This window comes from Chlamydotis macqueenii, chromosome 2 (assembly GCF_036417535.1).
Source record: "Chlamydotis macqueenii isolate bChlMac1 chromosome 2, bChlMac1.mat, whole genome shotgun sequence".
NCBI lineage: Eukaryota > Metazoa > Chordata > Aves > Otidiformes > Otididae > Chlamydotis > Chlamydotis macqueenii.
Window position 1 is genome coordinate 15,020,408 of NC_141557.1, and position 21,709 is coordinate 15,042,116.

The window sequence follows — 21,709 nt, forward strand, 5'->3', positions numbered from 1 at the left end:
TAGTCACTGATGTACTTAGTATAATTTAACATATTTCAGGACTGTGTGTTTTATGACTGAACTTAAAAAAAAAAAAAGTAATTGTAAACAGTGTTATTGTGTAGCTGTAAACTTGACACTCTTTTGCTTGTGTTTTCTAGGACTTTTTGCAAGAAGGAGAACCAACATCTGCCCGATGTGATGATTTGGCAGCACTAAAGAGTAAAGGCTGTCCTGTGGAAGATATAGAAAATCCCAGAGGTAGCAAACAGGTGCTTGAAGATAGAGAAGTAACGAATCGTAAGATAGGTGCTGCAGAGAAGCTGAAACCAGAGGCCATTACACAGATCCAGCCACAAAAATTAGTACTGAAACTAAGAGTCGGTAAGGACAGTTTCATTCCAGTCTTTGGATGATTTTTCTGTCACCACCACATCTGCATTTTTTGTTTTGAATGTGTAACCATTTTGTTACAGAAACTTATTATTATTCAGATAACCTGAATGATAGCAGAGCCATTGAGGTCAGCCCCAGGTGTTTAGATACTCCAAATACTGTTTGTTTTTTAGGAAAGGTTAGATGTTATCACTTGTTCCCGATAGAGCTTAGGAGAAAATAGGTACAGCATGGATTGCTACATATATCAGAAAGGTGAAATTGTTTTGGTTTCAGTATTTTGTAGTTGATTTTTCTACAATGTGGCTTCATAGAATGGAAGTAGAGGAGTGAGCAAAAACTTAGAGAAGTTATGAGAGCATTTCCTTTTCCTTGAAGTACTGCTGTTGCCTAAAGTCTGTGTGTCTAAACTAAATGGTTTTGTAGTTATGAGGCAGGATTTTTTGATTGCTATGTAAAATACTTTCCAGAGGCTAAAGATGTGGACACGGGAATACAATAATGAGAAAAAAAATAGTTGTGTACCATTTCCAGCTCCTAAAGAGAACTTAATTTCATTCAAATGAGGGGAAAGAAACCCCAGGGGTAGTAGCTCATACAGGACTTGAGCATAATGGAGGTGGTCCTTAAGGAGAGTTCCTAGGTACTGCAGATGCATTCAACAGCTGCCTTGTATCCACCTGGAATAAGAGCCTGCACTCCGAGTCAGCTGCTTGCTAGTGATTGCCTTAATAAATTTGAGATGATCTGAAGAAGTTTAGCATGATGAGGAGAGGAAAGGAATCAAGGTTATTTTTCAGTTTTGATATTACCCCTATTTATTTCCAGCTGCAAACAAAACTGTTGTCCCTCTGACACAGAAGTTTCTTCATCAGAACGTATGAAGGACCTGGGCAACCAGAACCCATTTACCCAAAAGATTATTACTCTGTTTATAAGCCCTTCTCTTGGTCCTAAGTTCTCTGATGAGGGACTGGGTGCTTGCAGAGGGGGATATTTGCTTTCTATGCAGGCTCTTCTAAACAGTACAAAGGACAATTGAAAGCTTTTAGCTTTTGGTGGTGGTTTTTTGGATGTGGGTTTTTTTTTTTTTTTTTGTGAAAACTGTGATGCATAGCTGCATGATCCATATGCCGATCACTTTGCTGATCTAATGGTTTCCCCAGTTTCCTGATTTTGCTCCTATTAAGCAAATTAAGCAGACTTAAGCAGCAGCAATATCACCATTTAAATTCGGTGACTGAGAGAGGTGGCGCAAAAACCTTCTAATTCTATCCCTTATTTCATATATAATAGGCAAATGAATACTTTTCCATTTTCTGGAGGGGGAGTAATTCTTGTGCAGTGTCTTTCAAAATCAGAGTGAGAGTACACGCTTCTGTTGGCACAACTCATGGTCTGGACTAAAAATTGCAACAAATAGTAACTTGCTATTATCTCACTGCCAGTTTTGTGCTCTGAGCCTGTATTTGATGCAAAGTAACTTGAAATATTCCATCCAGATTTTTTTTTTTTTCTTTTATTAGCCTATTTAAACAATGTGGATTTTTTTAAACTAAACCCTGAGAGTTTTTGGAGTCATCTTGGGTGCAAATAGGTATTGAAAATTTGTGCTATTAAATCTTACGGGAACCTTGTTAAAATTATTGCAAGTATGAAGTCTTGAAATTGCACCAACTAAGAGAGGCTTGATTTTTTTTGGCAGGCTAGTATTTTCTGTGGGGAGATAAAATAACTTAGAAATATGAAGTAGGACATTTGAAAGAAATACTTATTGTGGGGTTTTTTTTCATCATAATTTGATGTTAAGCATTTCAGTTAACAGGAGAAAAAGTCACTCACCTCTGTTTCAAAACCTCCATTATTATTTCAAAGCCTTTCCTTAAAAAGACATTTTTCTTGCCAGTGCAGTTGTGGAATTTTTAATGGTTTCTATTTGTTGTTTAATCTCTGGAACAGGAGAACCCCAGACTTTTTCCTTAAAATTTAAGAGAGCTGAAGACTACCCCATTGACCTTTATTATCTTATGGACCTCTCCTATTCTATGAAAGATGATTTAGAGAATGTGAAAAGTCTTGGAACGGCTCTGATGTTAGAAATGGAAAAAATAACTTCAGACTTTCGAATTGGTAAGAAAGATTTGCCTATTCTAAAAAAAAAAAAAAAAAAAATCAAGTTTCCTTCCTGATGTTTATCACATGATTATGTATGAAGAGTCTTTTTTTTTAATTAGCAGTATTATGGCAGATATCCTAATATATAGAACTTGTTGAGGAACATAAAAGTACTTGGTGGAGAAAGTGAAACGTAAACAAGTATGAAAGCTATTTCTGATGTCAGCTCAGCAATAGCGCATTTGCATTCTATTGTGTCATAATTTCAGTAAGAGACTTTCATTCTTTAACTTACAGGGGTTTTATTGTTCTGTCTTAGGCTTTGGCTCTTTTGTGGAGAAAACTGTGATGCCATATATAAGTACAACACCAGCCAAGCTCAGAAATCCTTGTACAGGTGACCAGAACTGTACAAGTCCATTTAGCTATAAAAATGTGCTCAGCCTTACCAGTGAAGGGAATAAATTCAATGAACTTGTAGGTAAACAGCACATTTCTGGGAATTTAGATTCTCCTGAAGGCGGATTTGATGCAATAATGCAGGTTGCAGTTTGTGGGGTAAGTGTGTATTAGTTTTCTTTACTGTTCTATGAGATGAAATTCTTTGAATACAGCTTTAGTGTTTTATGGTGGCTGATGTTTTAACATGTCATCTCATGCTAGCAAGATGAGGTAGACGAGGCAGACTCAGTGGATGCATCCATTTGTCTTCTGTAGAGACCTCTGGTGCGTGAATGAAACCAGGAAATGTGAAAGTGCTGATTAGAAGTCATGTTCACAGCAGACAGATGCATTCCAAAGACTAACTTTTTAAAGTCTGCTGTAAAAGAGGAGTTAAATTCTGCTCAAAAATGTATGAAATCGTAAGTTAGCAACTATTCTCAAATTATTTCAAAGCTTTACATGCTTCTTTTAGTTGTTATTTCAGAATAGTCTGGTGAATTGTAACTTCTACTAGCTTCTCAGACAGAAGTAGATGGAAACCTGATTTTTGTTTATTTTTGAAGATCTGGTCTAGATCACTGCGTTCGTCTTTGATGTCATGACTCCAGTGATGATTCTTTCTGTAGTCTGACAGACCATTCTGTACACCTGTACAACATGGACTCCCAAAAAAAGTTGTATCCAAGTTTATTGCTTTGTTACTATATTATTTTTGCTGTTGATTGAGTCAGGACTTTCTGAAACAATCTGAAGTCATATTTAAAAGTGCAGTGTTAATCATAAGCCTTCTAGGGTTTTGGGTTTTCTTAAATTTTTCATAGTAACTGGTATTTATGTGACGCTTCTATATGATCTTCTTAAATTAACTAGGGCTTCAACTCAATGGAATAATTTTTGAAAAATAAGAAAGGGCAGATTACAGAATCAGGCCCTGCAGGCTTGGGCCAGGATGCTCATGGGACAGTGAAAAAGGGCAGTCCTCTGGCAAGTGCTGTGCTGTGTACAAAACTGGACTAGATTTACAAAGCCTGATGATTCTTCAGAGCTTAACACCAGTCAAGGCGTAATCTTCCAATTCAAGATTGCAACAGTGCCCTACACACAAATGTCCTCTGTGCTCGGGCTGCGTGGTAGTGACATAGAAGTGGATTTGACATTAAGGAGCTGGACTGATGTGCCGGATTTATAAAACCCTGTTGCTCTTCGGATACTCGAGTGAGAACTGAACGGACCAAAGTACACCTCAAAAAGAATGTTTCTTGCCTGCGGTGAAAAACATGCAGCAGATGTTTTGGAGCAGGCGTTTAATTAAATGCAAGTGCTTTTAAGGTTTGAGTGCATTATATGATTTCCAGGGTGACACTTTTGCAGCATGACTTCTTCTAAATCTGTCTACTTTTTCATGCATTTTCATCGCAAGTATTGGTCTCCAATGCTATAAAATAAGTTGATGCAAAGTACCAAAAATCCATTTGTTTGTTTCCCAAGGAACAAATTGGCTGGAGAAATGTTACGAGACTATTAGTGTTTTCCACGGATGCTGGATTTCACTTTGCAGGAGATGGTAAACTTGGTGGAATTGTTTTACCAAATGATGGGAAATGTCATCTGGAAAATAATATGTACACAATGAGCCACTATTACGTAAGTCTTTACATCATCTTCTAGGGAAAGTAATATTTTGTGATGCTTAAGCTCAAGGTATAGTTTCAGACCGCTACATCTTATGAATTTTAGCCATGTACCTCTTTATCACATCAAGTTACTGTAGCTTAACTAAAGCAAATGTGCAAGAATTAATCCAGTTTTAAGTAGGAAACTTAAAAAAATGGCAACTTTCACACTATGATTTGCATTGTTGGATTTTAACCTTTCAAATAGTTAATAATCCTGCATGTCTGCTGGCAAACTGTGGCAGCTCTGTCCCGTTATTTTATAATTTCGGTCATCTTTGTGTTCAGAAGTAGTTTACTGCTGTAAAAAAAATACTGTACAATCGAGAGCTCCTTGGCCAGTTTTTTTAGGACTACTTGAAATCTTATGCAGAGTTCATGGTAAAAATATGCTTAACGACATTGCCTTCATGGCTTATTGATAGATAGATCAGACGAAAGGTGAAAAGAAAAACACTTATTTATTGTGTTTACCCCATCCGGTAAGCTTTATAAAGCTTGTATGTTCATATATTCCCAAAGTTAAGTGAATATTGTTAAATAAAAACATAAAATTAATTTAGTTTTATTTCATTTTTTTTTTATTGAAACAGTGCAAAAGGTGTAGTGGGTTTCCCTGAGATAAGTTTTATGGAAAACTGCCAAAGGTAATTTTCTGAGGACATTGAGATTAAGGATTTAACCTGGAGACTTTAAATCGCAGAGAATATGATAATGTTATGGTGAAAAAGTTAGAAGTCTTAGATATGTTTCTAAAGGTGATTTGTATTTATGATGTCAAAGTCTTTCTGATTGACTTCTATCAATGTGTCCCAAATTTGAATTGCTTTTATGCTGTATTTTTATAGGATTATCCCTCTATAGCTCATCTGGTACAGAAGCTTAGTGAGAACAATATTCAGACAATCTTTGCTGTTACTGAAGAGTTTCAGGCAGTTTATAAGGTAAAGATAAATACTACATATTTCTAGTCTCTGTACTTTTTTCCCCTCAGGCACTAAGACTGACTCAGATTTGCTCTGAAATCATTAAAATGGCTTGATTTGAAATGAAAATAATAATGGAATTAAGTTATCGTGGAAGTAATATTGTGCGATTTACATTCTTATTATTAAGCCTTTTTTACTTGTTCAAATCGATACTGAGTGCGTGTGTAATTTCAAAGGAGAAAATGCCCCTCCTCCTTGCCCCTCTTTATAGAGGGGAGGGAGTGGAGAACATATTTGCAGTGCTAATTTTTGTGAACGTTTTTACAGCAAAATAGCTGAGGACGATATGGACCAATGTTCATATCAAGAGACACACTTATGAAAGAAAATATTTTATGAAAGGAAAAAAAAATATATATGTAATGAAAGAAAATATTTTGTCCTTTGTGGTCTGTTTATGTTCCTGATGTTTAAAATTAACTGAACTGCTGGGTGTGCTTCTGAAATAGGAAATGCATGTATTTTATAGTTTTAACCTTGTCTAGTTAATTCCCTAAAGCATTATGTCATCAAACAGATATTTATAGTCCAAATTATACTTTGTTTGTTAGTAAGACTGTAATTTTCCTTCTATTTTTTGTAAATGTTGAAAGGAATTGAAAAATCTGATACCAAAATCAGCAGTGGGAACATTGTCTTCAAACTCCAGCAATGTGATTCAGCTGATCATTGATGCATACAATGTAAGTTCAGATTTTATTTGGATTGTATTAATTTTTCTTGCTTCTAAGTTACGAGTTTTTTTGAGGCAGATACTTCAAGGTGGATTTTATTTTTTTCCTATGAAATAGGAAGTTAGTATACTAAACTATAAATATACTGCCGTTGCAGTAAAACCGCATTAGACATTTGGTGGAACACTGGCACAGGTTGCCCAGAGAGGTGGTGGATGTCCCATCCCTGGAAACGTTCAAGGCCAGGTTGGATGGGGCTCTGAGCAACCTGATCTGGTTGAAAGTGTCCCTGCTCCTTGCAGGGGGCTTGGACTGGGTGGGCTTTAAAGGTCCCTTCCAACCCAAACCATTCTATGATTCAGACACTAGATGACTAGAAAGGTATACTCTTAAAGCCACTTAACTTTTTCTTTGTAATGCTGTTTTATCATCCATGTTTTCCGTTTTAAAAAATAAAATCCACTACCAAAACCCACAGTGTTTCAGCATCTTCAGTTCTTGCCTTCTCTCCGTGTCAAAGAGAAAAGGGCTATTTTGCAACCTCTTGACCCCAGAGAAAATGTCTGTATCAACCTCAGGGACTCCTGGGTTTGGGTTTGGCCACAAAATATTTTCTTTATAGCTGTGTTGTGCAAATGAGCCCCATTTCTCCTTTGGACTACATGGGGCAAACAAGTGCCTCCAGCATCTGTGGAGACCTGCCCTGACCCTGCGTAACAGGGTTCAGCCATGAGAAGGAGGTCACCACAGCGTGACTATGGGCTGCTGTTCTTGGCATAGTGGAATTTACATAATTCCAATGTGCCCGTGGGATTGGCACTTAGATTATGCATAGTTGTATAATGTGTTTTCTTCCACAAAATGCTGTTTGACTCAAGTCAAAGTTGGCTAATAACTATTGGTTTAGTCCCTTTCTTCAGAGGTTATCCTGGAAAACAGTAAGCTACCAAAAGGAGTGACAATCAGTTATAAGTCTTTCTGCAAGAATGGAGTGAATGACACACAAGAAGATGGAAGGAAATGTTCTAACATTTCAATTGGAGATGAGGTAACTTACATATGTGCTGCTACTCAAATATAAAATTCCTTTAAAGTATCCCACACTCAGGTGGGGTTTTTTTAATAGTACAGACAAAATTCCTTTTGGTAATGTGGCACTCTATTTATTTTTCTTTGCAGGTTAAATTTGAGATTAATGTAACAGCTAATGAATGTCCAAAGAAGGGACAAAATGAAACAATTAAAATTAAACCACTGGGATTCACTGAAGAAGTGGAAATTAATCTCCAGTTCATCTGTGAATGTCAATGTCAAAGTGAAGGTGAACCTAATAGTCCAGCCTGTCACGAAGGAAATGGAACATTTGAATGTGGTGCATGCAGGTAAATAAATAGAGATTTTGTTTATTTTTGCAAAAGAGAAATATGAGCAAGACTTTTTTGTTTCCTTAATTAGGGTTTACTTGGTCTTACTTTTTTTTTTTTTTTCAGTGAAAGAACAAGAATTACTGTTACAGACCTATTTCTTCTAGGATATTTTGACATACTGACTTATCTCTGCAATAATCCCTATGCTGGAATTCATAGTATTGATCATTAGATTGACAGTATTGTACGGGTCATAATTCAAATTTGCCCTTGAGTCAGTACTTTAAAGGATATAGGTCTTACTGCCTTTTCTATTTCTTAATGTAATTTTGAGGTCCATGTAATATGGCAAAATTACTGATTTATGGGACAAAGTGAATGAGATGACTTTGTGATGCTTTTGCAAGTATTCATACTGTTCTGAAATGAGGTCTGTTGATTTTGAGAAATTCGAACGCTTCCTAGTTTTTTGGTAGTAACTTCTACTTAGATTGGCACCAATTGTTTCATAGCAGAAAAGAGTAAGAAGTCATAAAAGAACTACCTTTTTATTTTGGATGACATCCCAGTCTCTTCTTCCTGCTTTATTTCTAACCTTTTGGAGGTCTTGTTACAATGTTTCTTCTAATTGCATGTATCTCTAAATCTTTTAGAATATATATATTTTTTTGTATATCTATGCTTTTCAAATATCCATTATTGCCCATCAGAGGGATTAGGTTACATGTGTGTTCCTTATTTTACACATTTGAAAATTAAGTAAAATGACACTGAATTTTCTGGAATTAGACACAATGAAAGCAGAGCAAAATCTTAGCGTTTCAGTGGAGACTGGTTGAAGATCAACCAAGTAAGTCAAGTTTTAAGCCTTTTTTTCCCCTCAAAAGACCTGCAGCAGAAATGAAAACTTGCAAGCCCTTGAGATGAGAATGGTAAGGCCAGGTTGGATGAGGCTCTGAGCAACCTGATCTAGTTGGGGATGTCCCTACTCCTTGCAGGGGGGTTGGACTAGATGGCCTTTGAAGGTCCCTTCCAACCCTAACCATTCTATGATTCTAAGATCTTCTCTAGGAAAACAAAAGATCCAGGACTTTGGAGAACAGTATTGATTCCTGCTCAGTGAACTGTAACTAAAATAAAATGTAGAATTCTCATTCCGCATGGTTTAATATGTGACTCATTAAAAATGAAGCAAAAGATACTGACTTCACTCTTAAAGGACTTGTGGTGTAGGGTGGGCTAACATTTAGTGGTGGTAGTTAACAGGATGTTTGAAAGACTGAGATCTTACTGAGGTCATACTTGAGGTATGGTCCCCTAACCGCATAACGTAGTATCCTGTAAGTTGAGGAATAAGCCACTTTGTGTCCAGTATTTATGGTCCAGAGCTCCAATTTGCAGTCAGTTTTTGATGTTCCCTTTTAAATAAGGAGAACAGGTTTTCCCATCTTTGTGTAGAAAAACTTCTTAAAATTGTTATCACTGTCACTGGTGTCCCCATGGTTTCACATGGGGGAGAACGGACCTCTGGGTAAGAACAGCCTTTTGCTTTTGCAACAGTAGCAGTTTCCTGACAGAACCATTGTCTCTGACTCCTCGCAACAGTTTGTCAATCACTGCCAGGAGCAAGAACAAACTCCATTTGTTCATCAGTATTTTAACCTTGATAATGAGAAGTACTAGCCCCTGAAGATCTCCGCTCAGCAGCTGTGAAGTTCATCTACTCTCCTGCCTAATTATTGTTAATGGGAAATCTTTTTATTGAAAGATGACAGCAACTACAGTGAACAGTCACTGTCACTTAAAAATAATCATTATTCTGTCACATGAGAGAGAGATTAATAGTGGTTATGTGGCAATTTAGTTAGAGGTGGTGACACATAGTTTCTCACCTGGAAGGAGTAATCAGCATAGGAACTGCTTAGTCCATTTTGTTCCAGTGGCTTCAAGAACGGCTAAGTAGATGTCAGCTGAAAAGATAATTTGAAGTTTAACTCGAGACAATAGTCACTTTTACTGCTGTTCTTTTTGCTATTTTGGCAGTCTTTTTATTGTATGACTTCTAATTAAGTTTACATTTTCAGTCATGTTTTTACCTTGCAGATGTAATGAAGGACGTATTGGAAGACTATGTGAATGTAGTACCGATGAAGTAAATAGTGAGGATATGGACGCTTACTGCAGGAGAGAGAACAGTACAGAAATATGTAGTAACAATGGAGAATGCATTTGTGGACAATGTGTATGCAAGAAAAGAGAAAACACCAATGAAGTGTATTCTGGCAAATATTGTGAATGTGATAACTTCAACTGTGATCGATCAAATGGTTTGATTTGTGGAGGTGAGAAACTACTTCAGTTTTCTGCAGGCAAAACTGGCCAGCAGTTTACAAATCTGTCAACTCTACTCCACAGAGTAGTGATACTTAGCTTAAAGCTCATAGCCACTTGATAACAGAGATGAGAATATCCACGGGTTTAGTGATCGAAAACACTTGTCTGTTAATAAAACAGCTCATGAACCTATAGTGTTAGTACACATTTCACCTTCCTTGAATCCCAGCTCTGAGGAGGATGTAAAGTGAACTTGACTTCTGCTGTTTATTACAGAATTACCCTCAGGTATTATAGTAAAGAATGCTGAGACAACTGCCTTGAGATGATAATGTTATACTGGCTCAGTGTAACCACTGTGTCAATAAAAAGCGATCATGACCTCACCTCAGCTTACTTGTAATAGTGAGTGCTTGACTTGGTGCTTGACAAGGTACCAGTGAGATGCTGTCTTGAGACTATTCTGAATGGTAAGTGAAGATTAGAACGTGCAAGATCCAGAAAAACACCTTAAGTGCTTTAAACAAGACTCAATGGCAGTTAATTCCCAAAATCAAAAGCCATTTAGAAAATCCATCAGCAGCTAGTGTCTGAATTATTTTGCTACATGTATTTTTGTCCTAGAACTTCCCTAGGCTGCTCTGCGTGTGGAAATATATGGCTGGAGTGTAACTACTACCGCAGTCTTGACTATGATACAAAAATAAAACGGAGAAGCCACTAAGCTTTAGCTGAGTTATGAGAATACACTTATTGCTCACCAGCTCCACAAAGGATAGGAGCAATGATGGTGGGGTTCCAAAATATATGGTGATAGATAAGTATTGACCTAAACACTTTATTCTCAGTGAAGGAGGGATGTAGCCGCAGACATTTTAATTTCATCAAAATCACCCTTCTTGGAGATACAGGTATCTTATTTCCTGCATAGGGAGTGTAAGAAGCATAAAGTCTGTTTGGGTGGGTGAGGTCAGAAGTACAGGAACTGAATGGGGGTGTTCCAGACAGGCAAAGGTGTTCAATTTTTCTGTGTTGTGAAGTCTAAGTTGCTGCATTGCTCATCTTTTTAGGTCTTGCTTTATAAATTTGCATAGTAATAGATACAAAGACAGGAGAGATCAATGCATGTATACACATACAAAATCGTGAACTGAAGCAGTGCTGTAATTCTCTCCACCGAGGAGATATGGCCATTACATTGTACTGTTCTGAATCAACTTTCCCTAGTCTAGTTATTTCGTTTAGGAAAGGAAATCCAAATGAAGGAGAAAGGGAAAAGGAGAGAAACGCCTGTAAGTAGTTTCTGAAGGAGATAATGTTTTGGTTTGTTGGGTTTTTTTTGGTTTTTTTTGTAGCTCTTAATTCATTAGCATCTTCGTTTATCTTTCCACCAGGGTTTTCTTTTACTTGTATCTATCCTGAGATTATATAGATTTATTTCTTACTATCACAAACGTTGTATTTAATATTAGACTTCATTTCACCAAAATATCTTTTCAATGCACAGGAAACGGTATCTGCAAATGCAGAGTGTGCGAGTGTTTCCCCAACTTCACTGGCAGCGCCTGCGATTGTTCTCTGGATACTTTTCCATGCATGGCATCTAATGGGCAGATTTGCAATGGAAGAGGAACCTGTGAATGTGGCACCTGTAATTGTACAGATCCCAAATTCCAAGGCCCCACATGTGAAATGTGTCAGACTTGCCTTGGTGTCTGTGCAGAGCACAAGTAAGTACTTAGAAAACCAAGTCCCAACTTTTATATATTTTAAGTTTGTGATATTTACGTGTGCAGAATTTTTTAAATAAGGCTTTTAATACTGTGTTTTGTTCTACCCTGAAGTGTAGGGACACCGTATCATATTGTCCCTTTAGACAGTAAAAGTTGTTGGGTTAAAATAAATAATTACAAACAAAACATTGTTAGTACAGTATTTTTATTGCTTCTAGGTAGGCTAATTATTTCTTCCCTGTCATTTCTTGTTAGGCATAGAAATGTGTACATTATGTTAAATGAATTTTAACCATTCAGATTGATTTGGGAAGGTTACAGCTTTCCTCTATTTCATGTATGATTATTGACAGCCAGCTTTCTGCAGAGCTGGAGGGAACTTAAGTCTACAATGTGACAGGAATTTATTAAAGGGGACTTTTGTTAATCACAAGGTACATAAATGTTCTAACTGGTAAAAAGCAGTGTCCTAATTTTTTTTTTTCCTGGCCTTTATGGCAAAATGGTTGGTTCTTGTTGGTCTTTTTTCCCTACTTTCTCCTTTACATTTCTTTAGATTAAATGCTAGAAATCTTTTGCAAACATATTAAAAAGCATTGCTTCTGATTTGTACTTCCACAGGGACTGCGTTCAATGCAGAGCTTTCGATAAGGGGGAAAAGAAGGAAACATGTTCTCAGGAATGTATGCATTTCAACATGACACGGGTAGAAAGTCGAGACAAGTTGCCACAGCCCGGACAGCCTGATCCGCTGTCTCATTGCAAAGAGAAGGATGTTGATGACTGCTGGTTCTACTTCACATATTCTGTCAACTCAAATGGTGAAGCCAATGTCCACGTGGTAGAAACCCCAGGTAACTACTACTCTCTCTCCCTTTGTCTTTGTTGTTAATTCATGCAGGTTTTGTGTACTACAAAGTAGCTCTGGTTGATTTGCATGAGTTAGGTGCATTTGGAAAAAGTACCTGTTCCCTGAGTGAGAGTTGTGGATGTCTGAAACTTGAGTGACTTTAGAAAAACATAAGTCTGACAGAAACAGGCTTTGTTTTATAAAACCAAAAAGTCAATCAGATGTGTATATTTCATTTGGAGGATTATTATTTCTATGTCAGTCACCTTAAATCATTTTGTATTCGTATTACTGTTTTCAGACACATAATTCACTTATTTTGAGAGTGCATGACATTTTTATCCAAAGGAGATGTGCATTTCAGCAGAGATCAATTCCTAAGATGAGGAACTATACTAAAAAAAAAAGTCTGTTTCAGAAACAAAGTTATTACTTATCTGTGTATATTAGCTTCTAACAGTAACAGCCATCTGAAGTAAAATGAGGAACACCTCTTTTCTGTAGCACCGGTGACAGAGTATGTGGGGACTGTTTTGCTAATCTGCATTTGTACTCTAGCTGGTTTATCCCTCCAGCATCGCTGTTGACTTGGAGCTCTTGCATGTTTAAAATACAATTGCTAGTTATTTTACTCCAGTACTCCAGATAAATAGCTTAAGGGGTTGTAGCAGTGTGTAGACTTTATTGTCAGAACATGAATTGTTCTATTGCTGAGACTGAACACAAATTAGGAGGATTAAAATAAGCTGGAATGTTACAGGATGTACACATTTCAAAACTTCCATTATTAGGAAGGAGAACAGTATTGGCATATCTCTGATACTCAAAATACAGTACAAAATAAAATTTTTAAAGCATCTGGATATACATTACTGTTTTGTAAATATCATACTTCCCTTGCTTTGTTCCCTAGAATGCCCCAGCGGCCCTGACATCATTCCCATTGTAGCTGGTGTGGTTGCTGGAATTGTTCTTATTGGACTTGCATTATTATTGATTTGGAAACTACTAATGATCATTCATGACAGAAGAGAATTTGCTAAATTTGAAAAGGAGAAGATGAATGCCAAGTGGGATACGGTAAGTCAAGAGGCTTTTATCTGTATAAAAGCTACAGTAGGTGAGGAAGAATAGAAGGTTTTTGTTCACATGCTTTAAATGTTTCAGACTGTATTCCTGCCTTTTGGCCTATGGAGAACAGAAATATTCTTATTTTAAGCTGACTTTAAAACATGTTATGTGTTACCACTAGCAAAAAAAAAAAAACCCAGCCCACCTTGAGAAGCACATCTTAGGTTAGGAAAGCAAGTGCTAACTTAAACTGAAATAAAATTTCAATGAGAAAATGTGATGGTGACTGAACAGTTCAGCTTTGCAATTCTACTACACTGTACCACATATTATTAAAATGTTTATTAGAAGATGAGAGTCACTATTCTATAAAACAATGAATAAAATTTTACACTTATGAAAGAGATCTTGTAAATACTCATGCAGGTTTAATTGGGAGACTGCAGTAACTGGTGACAAAATCATGGCTCGTACTGCTTTGTTGAAATCTTCCCAACTGCTTGTCAACAGAACAGAAAACAGAAGAGTATGCAAGAAAGATAAGCCTATGGTCTGTAGGCTTACGTAGGCTATGGGGTCGCTGCCTCTGGGAAATTTCAGGAATCTGCTAATCAAAAACCCTCTACTGCACTTCTGTAGGAGTCAACACCCACATATGCTTGATAAAGAGAATGCTTTAAAAAAATCTCCTAGGAATTCTTTTGTTTTTATTTAGGAAAATTAAGTAATTCTATGCTGGAAAAAAACTACTAACACTTTTCTTTATATATAGCATGATTTTTTTCAGTGATAGTTGAGAATGTTACTTTTCCTTTTTTCCTGTTGAATTATTCGACATTGACCATTTCTTTTACTTCAGCAAGAAAACCCAATATACAAGAGCCCTATTAACAATTTCAAGAATCCAAACTATGGACGTAAAGCTGGTCTCTAAGTCTCAGTTTGTATCTTCTTTCATTTTCTTCTTTTTTTTCCTTTGCATGTCACTTCAAACTCCCTGTGTGTCACAGTCAGTTAATCACAGTTTGAGTCTTGCTTAGTTTATCTACTGCTGCTTTGATTCTGGGGTTTTCAAGAATGCAACTTGAAATTTTTTAACTTGGTTTGACAGCAAGATTGCTTACTTACTAATACCACCAGTACTGGCTTAAACTATTCTACAAGTGACTTTTCTTCTTCTTTTTTTTGTGTGTATAAATGTGTGGATATATAATAGAGCAGCTGTTAGGACTGAGGAAGCCCTTTGGATTGTGGAGAGACATAGCGTTCAGGGAAGGGTTTGTCTTCTGCTTCCTCAAATCAGCAGTCAGTTTGCTTAAAGCTGATGTTTGTAAAGCTAGTTTAGATATTTCTCAGATATCTCAGCCTATAAATATCATTGTTTTTATTAGAATAACTCTGGGAACATTCAGAGTAGCCTTACAGATTTTTTTTTTTTTTTTAGCTGCTTTGGCTTATCAACTAGTATAGAACTATCCTGTATTTAAAGTGTGAAATGCATACACTCTGCTGATTTTATAATGAAATATGCATCTTATTTTATTCTTATTTCTATTGAAACTGGCAATATAACAGTCCTTGTAGCCCAGCCAGCATGGGGGTCTCCATAGAAAAACACATTAATATAAGAGCAGGAAATGTTCTTCTCCTTTCTAGATGCATTTTTCCCCCAGTTCCTTAGTTTCTTCTAAACTCTCCCTGAACATCTCATTTCCGTTAGGAAATGCGACTTCAGTTCTTTTCACACCTGACACACAAGGAGAAACAGCAGTATCCAGAAGAGCAAGTCAGTAAACCAGAAGTGATGGATAGACATCTTCTGTAGACTTTGAGGTTGCACTTTCTTGAATGCTTTAGGTGTTCTCCTCCTTCCTTGGGATACCCAGCTGCTGGGAAAGGAATGAGAAAGGGAGGATGAGATGGGGAACGGATGTCAGAACAGTGTTGAGAGATAAGAACCACAGAGATCAGATTAGAGGGAGGGGAATGAAGAAGTCAGGAAGGCAGCACATCCCTTTGAATATCGAAGGGATCTTTTTCAGGAGCCAGGGGAAGGGAAGGATCTGTATCCTCTAATTTTATTCTGCCTGTTGTCTCCCTTTTTCAGTGTTGCACTCAAAAGATTTTGTAAAGGAAAAATGAGGGGAGAAAGCAGGAATTAAGGGTATTTAAGCTCTTAATTATCCTCACTGTGACAATTTCAAAAACTTTGTCTAGCATTCTGAGCCCTTCCTTGATGAAATACACTTTCCTTTTCTCTTTGCAACTATTTCACTTTCAAGTGCGTCCAGAATTGATTGTAAAAGTGTTCATTTTGCTTGCCACACCAACCGCATTCGCCTCCTTTCCAGTTTTCTTCTAAGAGTTGATTATTCTGGGGAGGATATGGAGTTCTTGTTCCTTTCTAACATTTCCCATAACCTGTCTGGTTAAGTCTGCAACCTTCTCTTCTGCTATTCACTTAATTGTTGGCATGCAGGACAACCATCTAACAAACCATACGGTGTGTAACTTCTATTCTGTGCTCTAGTTCTCTTCCCCATGAGTCTTTCAGGATCTAGTGTCCTCAGTGCTGCCCTTTCTCCTCAAAATGTACCTGTTGCAGAAAACTTTCTTCTTGTGTAAATGGAGGGATTGACCTCTGTTTTTTTGTTTTACTCACTGTGAAGGTTAAAAGTATGAAAGAGTGTGGTTTTTCAAACGTGACTGTATCATTTTTTATATTCACAGAAATACCAGAACTTTAGGGAGAGAATGAGATGGGGTTAGCTTTATTGGCCACCGAAAAGAAGGAGATCAGTACTGGCAAAATAGGTGACCCACAGGAACTAAAAGATGATGATCCTCCTTTCCACTATAACTAAGATTTTCTGGGGTTTTTAGGTTGTTGACGTAACCTTTCATTTAGGTGAAGAAAGAGTTGTAAGGCAAGAAGGACATCTGAAATACCATTACAAGACCATTACACTGCAGTAGATTCCCTCCAGGCGTATATGTATACAAGAAAATAAACTGCACACAGTTTTTGTGACCGTTCCTGCTCTTCCTCAGTGGTTGCACACGCACGTGGCTTGGTTACTGCAGTGAATAAACTGCAGCACCACAAAGCTTGTCATGGACCAGGTGCCCAAATACCTCAGCAGGCCTGGTCCATGGTGTGATGAATGACTTGTTGCCACTGTATCCTTGCAGCTGATGCTCAGGCCAGTAGGCTGAACCGAGTTCAGTTTGTCCTTGGCCTGCAGCGTAGCTACTGCCTTCGTGTCCTTTCACGGCTGTCGGGCCTTGCTGTCTTCACTGCCTGTCTGGTTTAGATCTGTGCCACTACAAGAGTATTGACTTAAAAGCAGCCTGGCTGCTTTCCTCTGGGCTTCCAGGCGTGGTGGGTGACGCCCTCTGTCGTCTGCATTGCCCTTAACCTTGGCCTGTGATATTTTACAGTAATACCAAGCAATGAGTCGTTTGACATTACTGTAAAATAACAATAGATGTTAATGAGAGCTGAAAACAGTAAGAACCAGCTCTTGAACAATGTATGTGGATGAGTTTAAATATTCTACAGTGCAGTTTCTTGCAGTGACTTAGGACTTAAATCCACTATAAAGGTAGCTTAAGTGACTGTTGAAACAGTAGGTCTGTGGAGAAAAAAGGAATAAGAAGGTTAATCAAACATCCTAAATAACAGGTTCATCTTTATGCAACATTAGACTAAACTGTTACCATCTGAACAGCCCAATCTAGTTGAAAATGAATACTGTTGCAAAAACATAACTCTTTATTCTCTGCTGAAGGACTTTTTTAAATACCTCCATCTTTATTTTACTATATTTCACTTGATCTTATATATATTTATTGCTTGTTAATTTTTATTTTGGTTTACGTGTGCATGGTGTTTTCATTTATAGGGGCATGGGGTAAAAGTGTTTTCCCTAACTTTGCATGCTTAAACCAGAGTATTCTCTGCAGTGGCATAAAGGAAACAGGTTTATGTAAAAACAGTAGTATTTGTCTAAGACAACAGGCTTGGAATACTGTGTTTTAATGGCCAGTCAAAAATGTGGAATGCTGGAAGTTCATACCATGTGCCAGCTGTGAGGGGCCCTAAGTGGGGCGAGAGCCATGTTGGACTAGTGGACATTTATTTACTACTTCTCTGTTAGTTTTAGTGATAAGCTATCTGTAGAAGACCTTGCCAAGCCAGAGCTGAGACGTGGTGATCAAGTACGGCTGGAAAGGCCAGGGCTGTTGCTGCCTGTCTAACACAACATACCAGGGAAGGACTTGCAACTCCACTGGGCACTTATGTTGCGGTTGATCAGCCATTTAGCCGGTCAGACATAAGGTTGGGTTAAGCAAAATAGTTCTGAGTGTGTTGACTAAATCTCCATTATTTGTAATGGGAGCTGAGACACTCAGCTGACACGGGGAGACACCTAGTGAAGTGACTTAAGTCCCACCGTGTGCTTCTGAGAGTTCTTGGGAATATAAAATGCAAGTACAAGGGAGAACAGTACAGCGTTTCAATTTCTTTCTAAATAGGACTTATGTTAAACCCTGCAGATTTCCAAGTTTTAGTCCTAACCTTCCTACACTATCTGACAGAAGTTATCTCTCTTTTACAACCAAGAAAATGTAAACATATACCTCCTGGTATGTGCTGCGGGTAGTCTGTTTTGTAAAATGTTGAAGGTTAAAAGCACAGTATAACAGGGATTCTGTAATGCTTTGCCACTGAAAACCCGTGCAATATCTGCTGGTCTGCATATGATACAGCCTATTAAGCTTACATACTTTCTCTGCACTATAAACTTCACTGATTTATATTTATGTTTTCAAGAATTCTCTGTTAAAACTTGTCTAGGAAACAAACAACGTACATTGCCAAGAACTTTGAGGCATATTGGGACACAGATGAAATCCTTCATCCCTTTTTAATAAAAAGCAGGGATGGGGGGTAGGTAATAATTTTGCATTGATTGATTTTTCTGGCTGAGAACTAGCCATAACGCTATTTCCATGATTAAAAAAAAAAAATAAATCTTTCTCTTAGCTCCCCATCCCTTTCCAAACCAGTAGCTGATAGATTTTTAATCAAGACAGAGCTGGCCTGGGAACTGATAGGAGAAGGGTCTCTTGCCGTTACTATGTATTTGTGAAGTATAGCCAGCACTGGACACCTAGTTCCTCCTTCACCTCAAGCCAGATGACGTGGACTAATACCTTGAGAAGAGTGAACAGAGAACCTTGACTTCCAGGGAAATGACATTGTCTAGCATTCCAGGTTCAGGCTGGACTTGAGAGACTAGGCTGGAGTATCTCAGGCCTAGGTGGGACTGCACGGGCCTCATTGCTCTTTGCATGTGCAGAAGCCAGTTTAAGGATAAACACCCTTCTTGTGTGAAAGGAACCAAGACACAAAGGCAGTGCACCAGCTAAATGGTCTTAGCAGCAGCTACTGCTCGTGGGGTAGACCAGTTACTTGCCCCGTACAAGGTCTTGCAAATAGAAGGCAACAAACTTCCCAGGAACTGTGATGCGAAAATTTCATACTAAGTTGGTTTCTGTCTTCCTTTGTCACCTTTTGGCACATCCTGTGATATTCCCAGTTAATTTTCCAATTTATGACCCAGAAAATACTAACACACCTGGTGTTTGTGTGTCTGTAGGGGGATTTCCTTTTATTTACTGTAGGAAAAATTGTTTTAATCTGAAGTATTTTAAATGTTATGTAATTTAATAGAATAGATAGAATTGAATTAATATTCTCAGATTGAATTAATAATCTCATATCGAGGGGAGCTTCAAAGGGAAGAGAGATTCCCTTACTGCTGATTAAGGCCAGATACAGTCCTGGCCAGAACTGCACTCAGGCTGACATTTGCACTGTACTGAATTTCCTCAGGAATTATTTATATATGCACAAAGAGCTTTATACTGGTAAACAACATCTATTTAGGTTGAAGTTCAGGTTGTGAGAAGAGCACAGTACTGCAGGTCCAGGCTGTGTCTGTAGAGACCCAGCGGTAGCTCTTTCTTCTACTACGAGTTATCTATTAATATTGAGTTCAAGCTGTTCATCTTAGGTGTGCAGAGATGCCATAAATGGGGTAAGATTTACTGAGGTAAAAGGAAGCCTGGGAACAAAGGAAGCTTAAAATAAGCTTAATTTAGAAGTTTTCAAATCTCAGCAAGAGATGCAGGCGGTGGTTCTGTAGGCATTTCTCATATCAGTAGAAATAATGTTTTTATTACAGCATTTGCACCACTACAGAAGTTCCTTAGTTTTAACTGCATTTTGCACATATAGGGGTTCGGGGGACCTGCAGGAGTAAAACAAGGATGACAAGTACTGAATGTTCAATAGAAGTGTTGAATGTGTATTATCAAAATACTACAAGCCTTTCCACTTTGTTTCTATAATTAAATTATAATATAAGCTAAGCTGTTTAAATGTTGATTGTAGCAGGACGTGGTCTGTGATCAGTCGTGGTTTCAAACAATGTTGTTCACAATTCTATTTTTCTTGAAAAAAATATCATGGGCTGCAGACCTGAGAGTTGATGGCCCAGCCCAGAGGTGACCATACGAGGTTCAGCAGCTTTTGAAGGAAATCTGGTGTAAACTGAACAGGATCGAGCCCTAACCCGTTGCTTTATTAGCTGAGCATGCTTTTGTTGAAGTTGCTGGAGGGAAAACTAGTTTGACTTAAGCTGTTTGTGTGTACCAATAAAGCATTAATGGGTAATTTTCCTAAGCTAATTTTTACACTTCTTGCAAACACAGTGCTCTTTTAAATCTCTTTAAATATTAATATAAATATTTTTCTTTTTCTAGGGTGAAAATCCTATTTACAAGAGTGCAGTGACAACTGTGGTCAATCCTAAATATGAGGGAAAATGAACACTGCTTGTATAACTTCACAACACTGTATGCAGCATAGCAATTTTTGTAGTCACAGTAAGATAGATTTAGGGCAAACTGCAGTGATTTTACTAATTCATTACATATAGGTTTGTTTTCCTGTGCAGGTTTTGAAAATGTACCATATGTAATTTTTTTAAATCCTTTTTTTTTTGTTTTGTTTTTTTTTTTTTTTGCAAATAAAAGTAATCAGTGCCAGGGGTCTGACAAAAAAAAAAACTTGAGACTGTGTAGCCTAGTCAGCTAAGGTCACATGGTGCCTTTTTGACCTTTCCACTCCCGTGCTGTGAATCCAGGTCTTCTACAAGGTGTGATACTGCTGTGGCATGACTGGGAGGGAAATGGTTAAAGCAATCAGCATGAGGGCTCTGCCTAGCCATTTAGTATTAAACTTTTTAGCTTTACAGGGAAATCAGGGCTTGAGTTTGCAGATATAATTAAACTCATGTAGCATGGAGCTGATGGTTAATTGGTCCTCTACTTGCTAGACGTATGATTAAGTGTATGGTAAGTTGAGTAAGTGTGAAGCGAGCAGTGTAAAAGACTGAAAAGTGTGTGCATACTTACTTTTAATTTTTAAGTTGCTTATTGCCAGGTTATGGTTAAAATGAAAGAGTTTGGGAAGAATGTTAAGAAGGAGAAAATAGCTTTAAAACACGTGCCATTACTGAAAAAGTTGCTGACTGGTAACTTGCTTCGTTTTTCTTTGTAAATTCAAGCCCTGGGTGGCAGTGTCATGAAGTACCTTACCGAGACATCCTCAAAACACATAAGGGCCTTACGTCATACTGTGTCTTTATTCTGTAACGTTTCCTTGGTTTAAAGCCTGGTGCTTTGTCACCCTTCTAATCTTTTTAATGTATTTGGTTGCGATTCTTTTTGTAATATTTTTCTATCAACACAAGCTCTTTTTCTTTTTTTTCCCCCTTTTTTTAGGCAGTCTTAGCTGTAAATTTGCCTTTACCCTGTAGCTAAGATTGCATCGCTTGTCATGTGACATGAGTCACACATCATTTTTGATGTGCCATGTATATTTGCCTTTGACCATTCGAACTGCATCATAGTCATATTCTTGTTTTAAGTGCCTTTTTATTTTAACAGATGTTCACTTTTTACAGTGCTATTACTGAAGTTATTTATTAAATAAAAGTACCTTAAAATAC

General features: G+C 37.5%; 1 protein-coding gene across 1 annotated transcript in view; it reads left to right on the plus strand.

Moving 5' to 3' along the window:
- Window positions 1-20,766, plus strand: part of ITGB1 (integrin subunit beta 1) — a 42,626-nt gene extending 21,860 nt beyond the window's left edge. The window contains exons 4-16 of the mRNA XM_086742006.1: window positions 141-363; window positions 2,335-2,505; window positions 2,810-3,048; window positions 4,423-4,578; window positions 5,456-5,551; window positions 6,190-6,279; window positions 7,178-7,318; window positions 7,450-7,652; window positions 9,741-9,979; window positions 11,479-11,701; window positions 12,326-12,558; window positions 13,468-13,634; window positions 20,460-20,766. Coding sequence (XP_086598132.1) covers window positions 141-363; window positions 2,335-2,505; window positions 2,810-3,048; window positions 4,423-4,578; window positions 5,456-5,551; window positions 6,190-6,279; window positions 7,178-7,318; window positions 7,450-7,652; window positions 9,741-9,979; window positions 11,479-11,701; window positions 12,326-12,558; window positions 13,468-13,634; window positions 20,460-20,525 — 2,247 coding nt within the window. The 3' untranslated portion in view covers window positions 20,526-20,766. The remainder of the gene's footprint in view (window positions 1-140; window positions 364-2,334; window positions 2,506-2,809; window positions 3,049-4,422; window positions 4,579-5,455; window positions 5,552-6,189; window positions 6,280-7,177; window positions 7,319-7,449; window positions 7,653-9,740; window positions 9,980-11,478; window positions 11,702-12,325; window positions 12,559-13,467; window positions 13,635-20,459) is intronic.
- The last annotated feature ends 943 nt before the right edge of the window (window positions 20,767-21,709 follow it).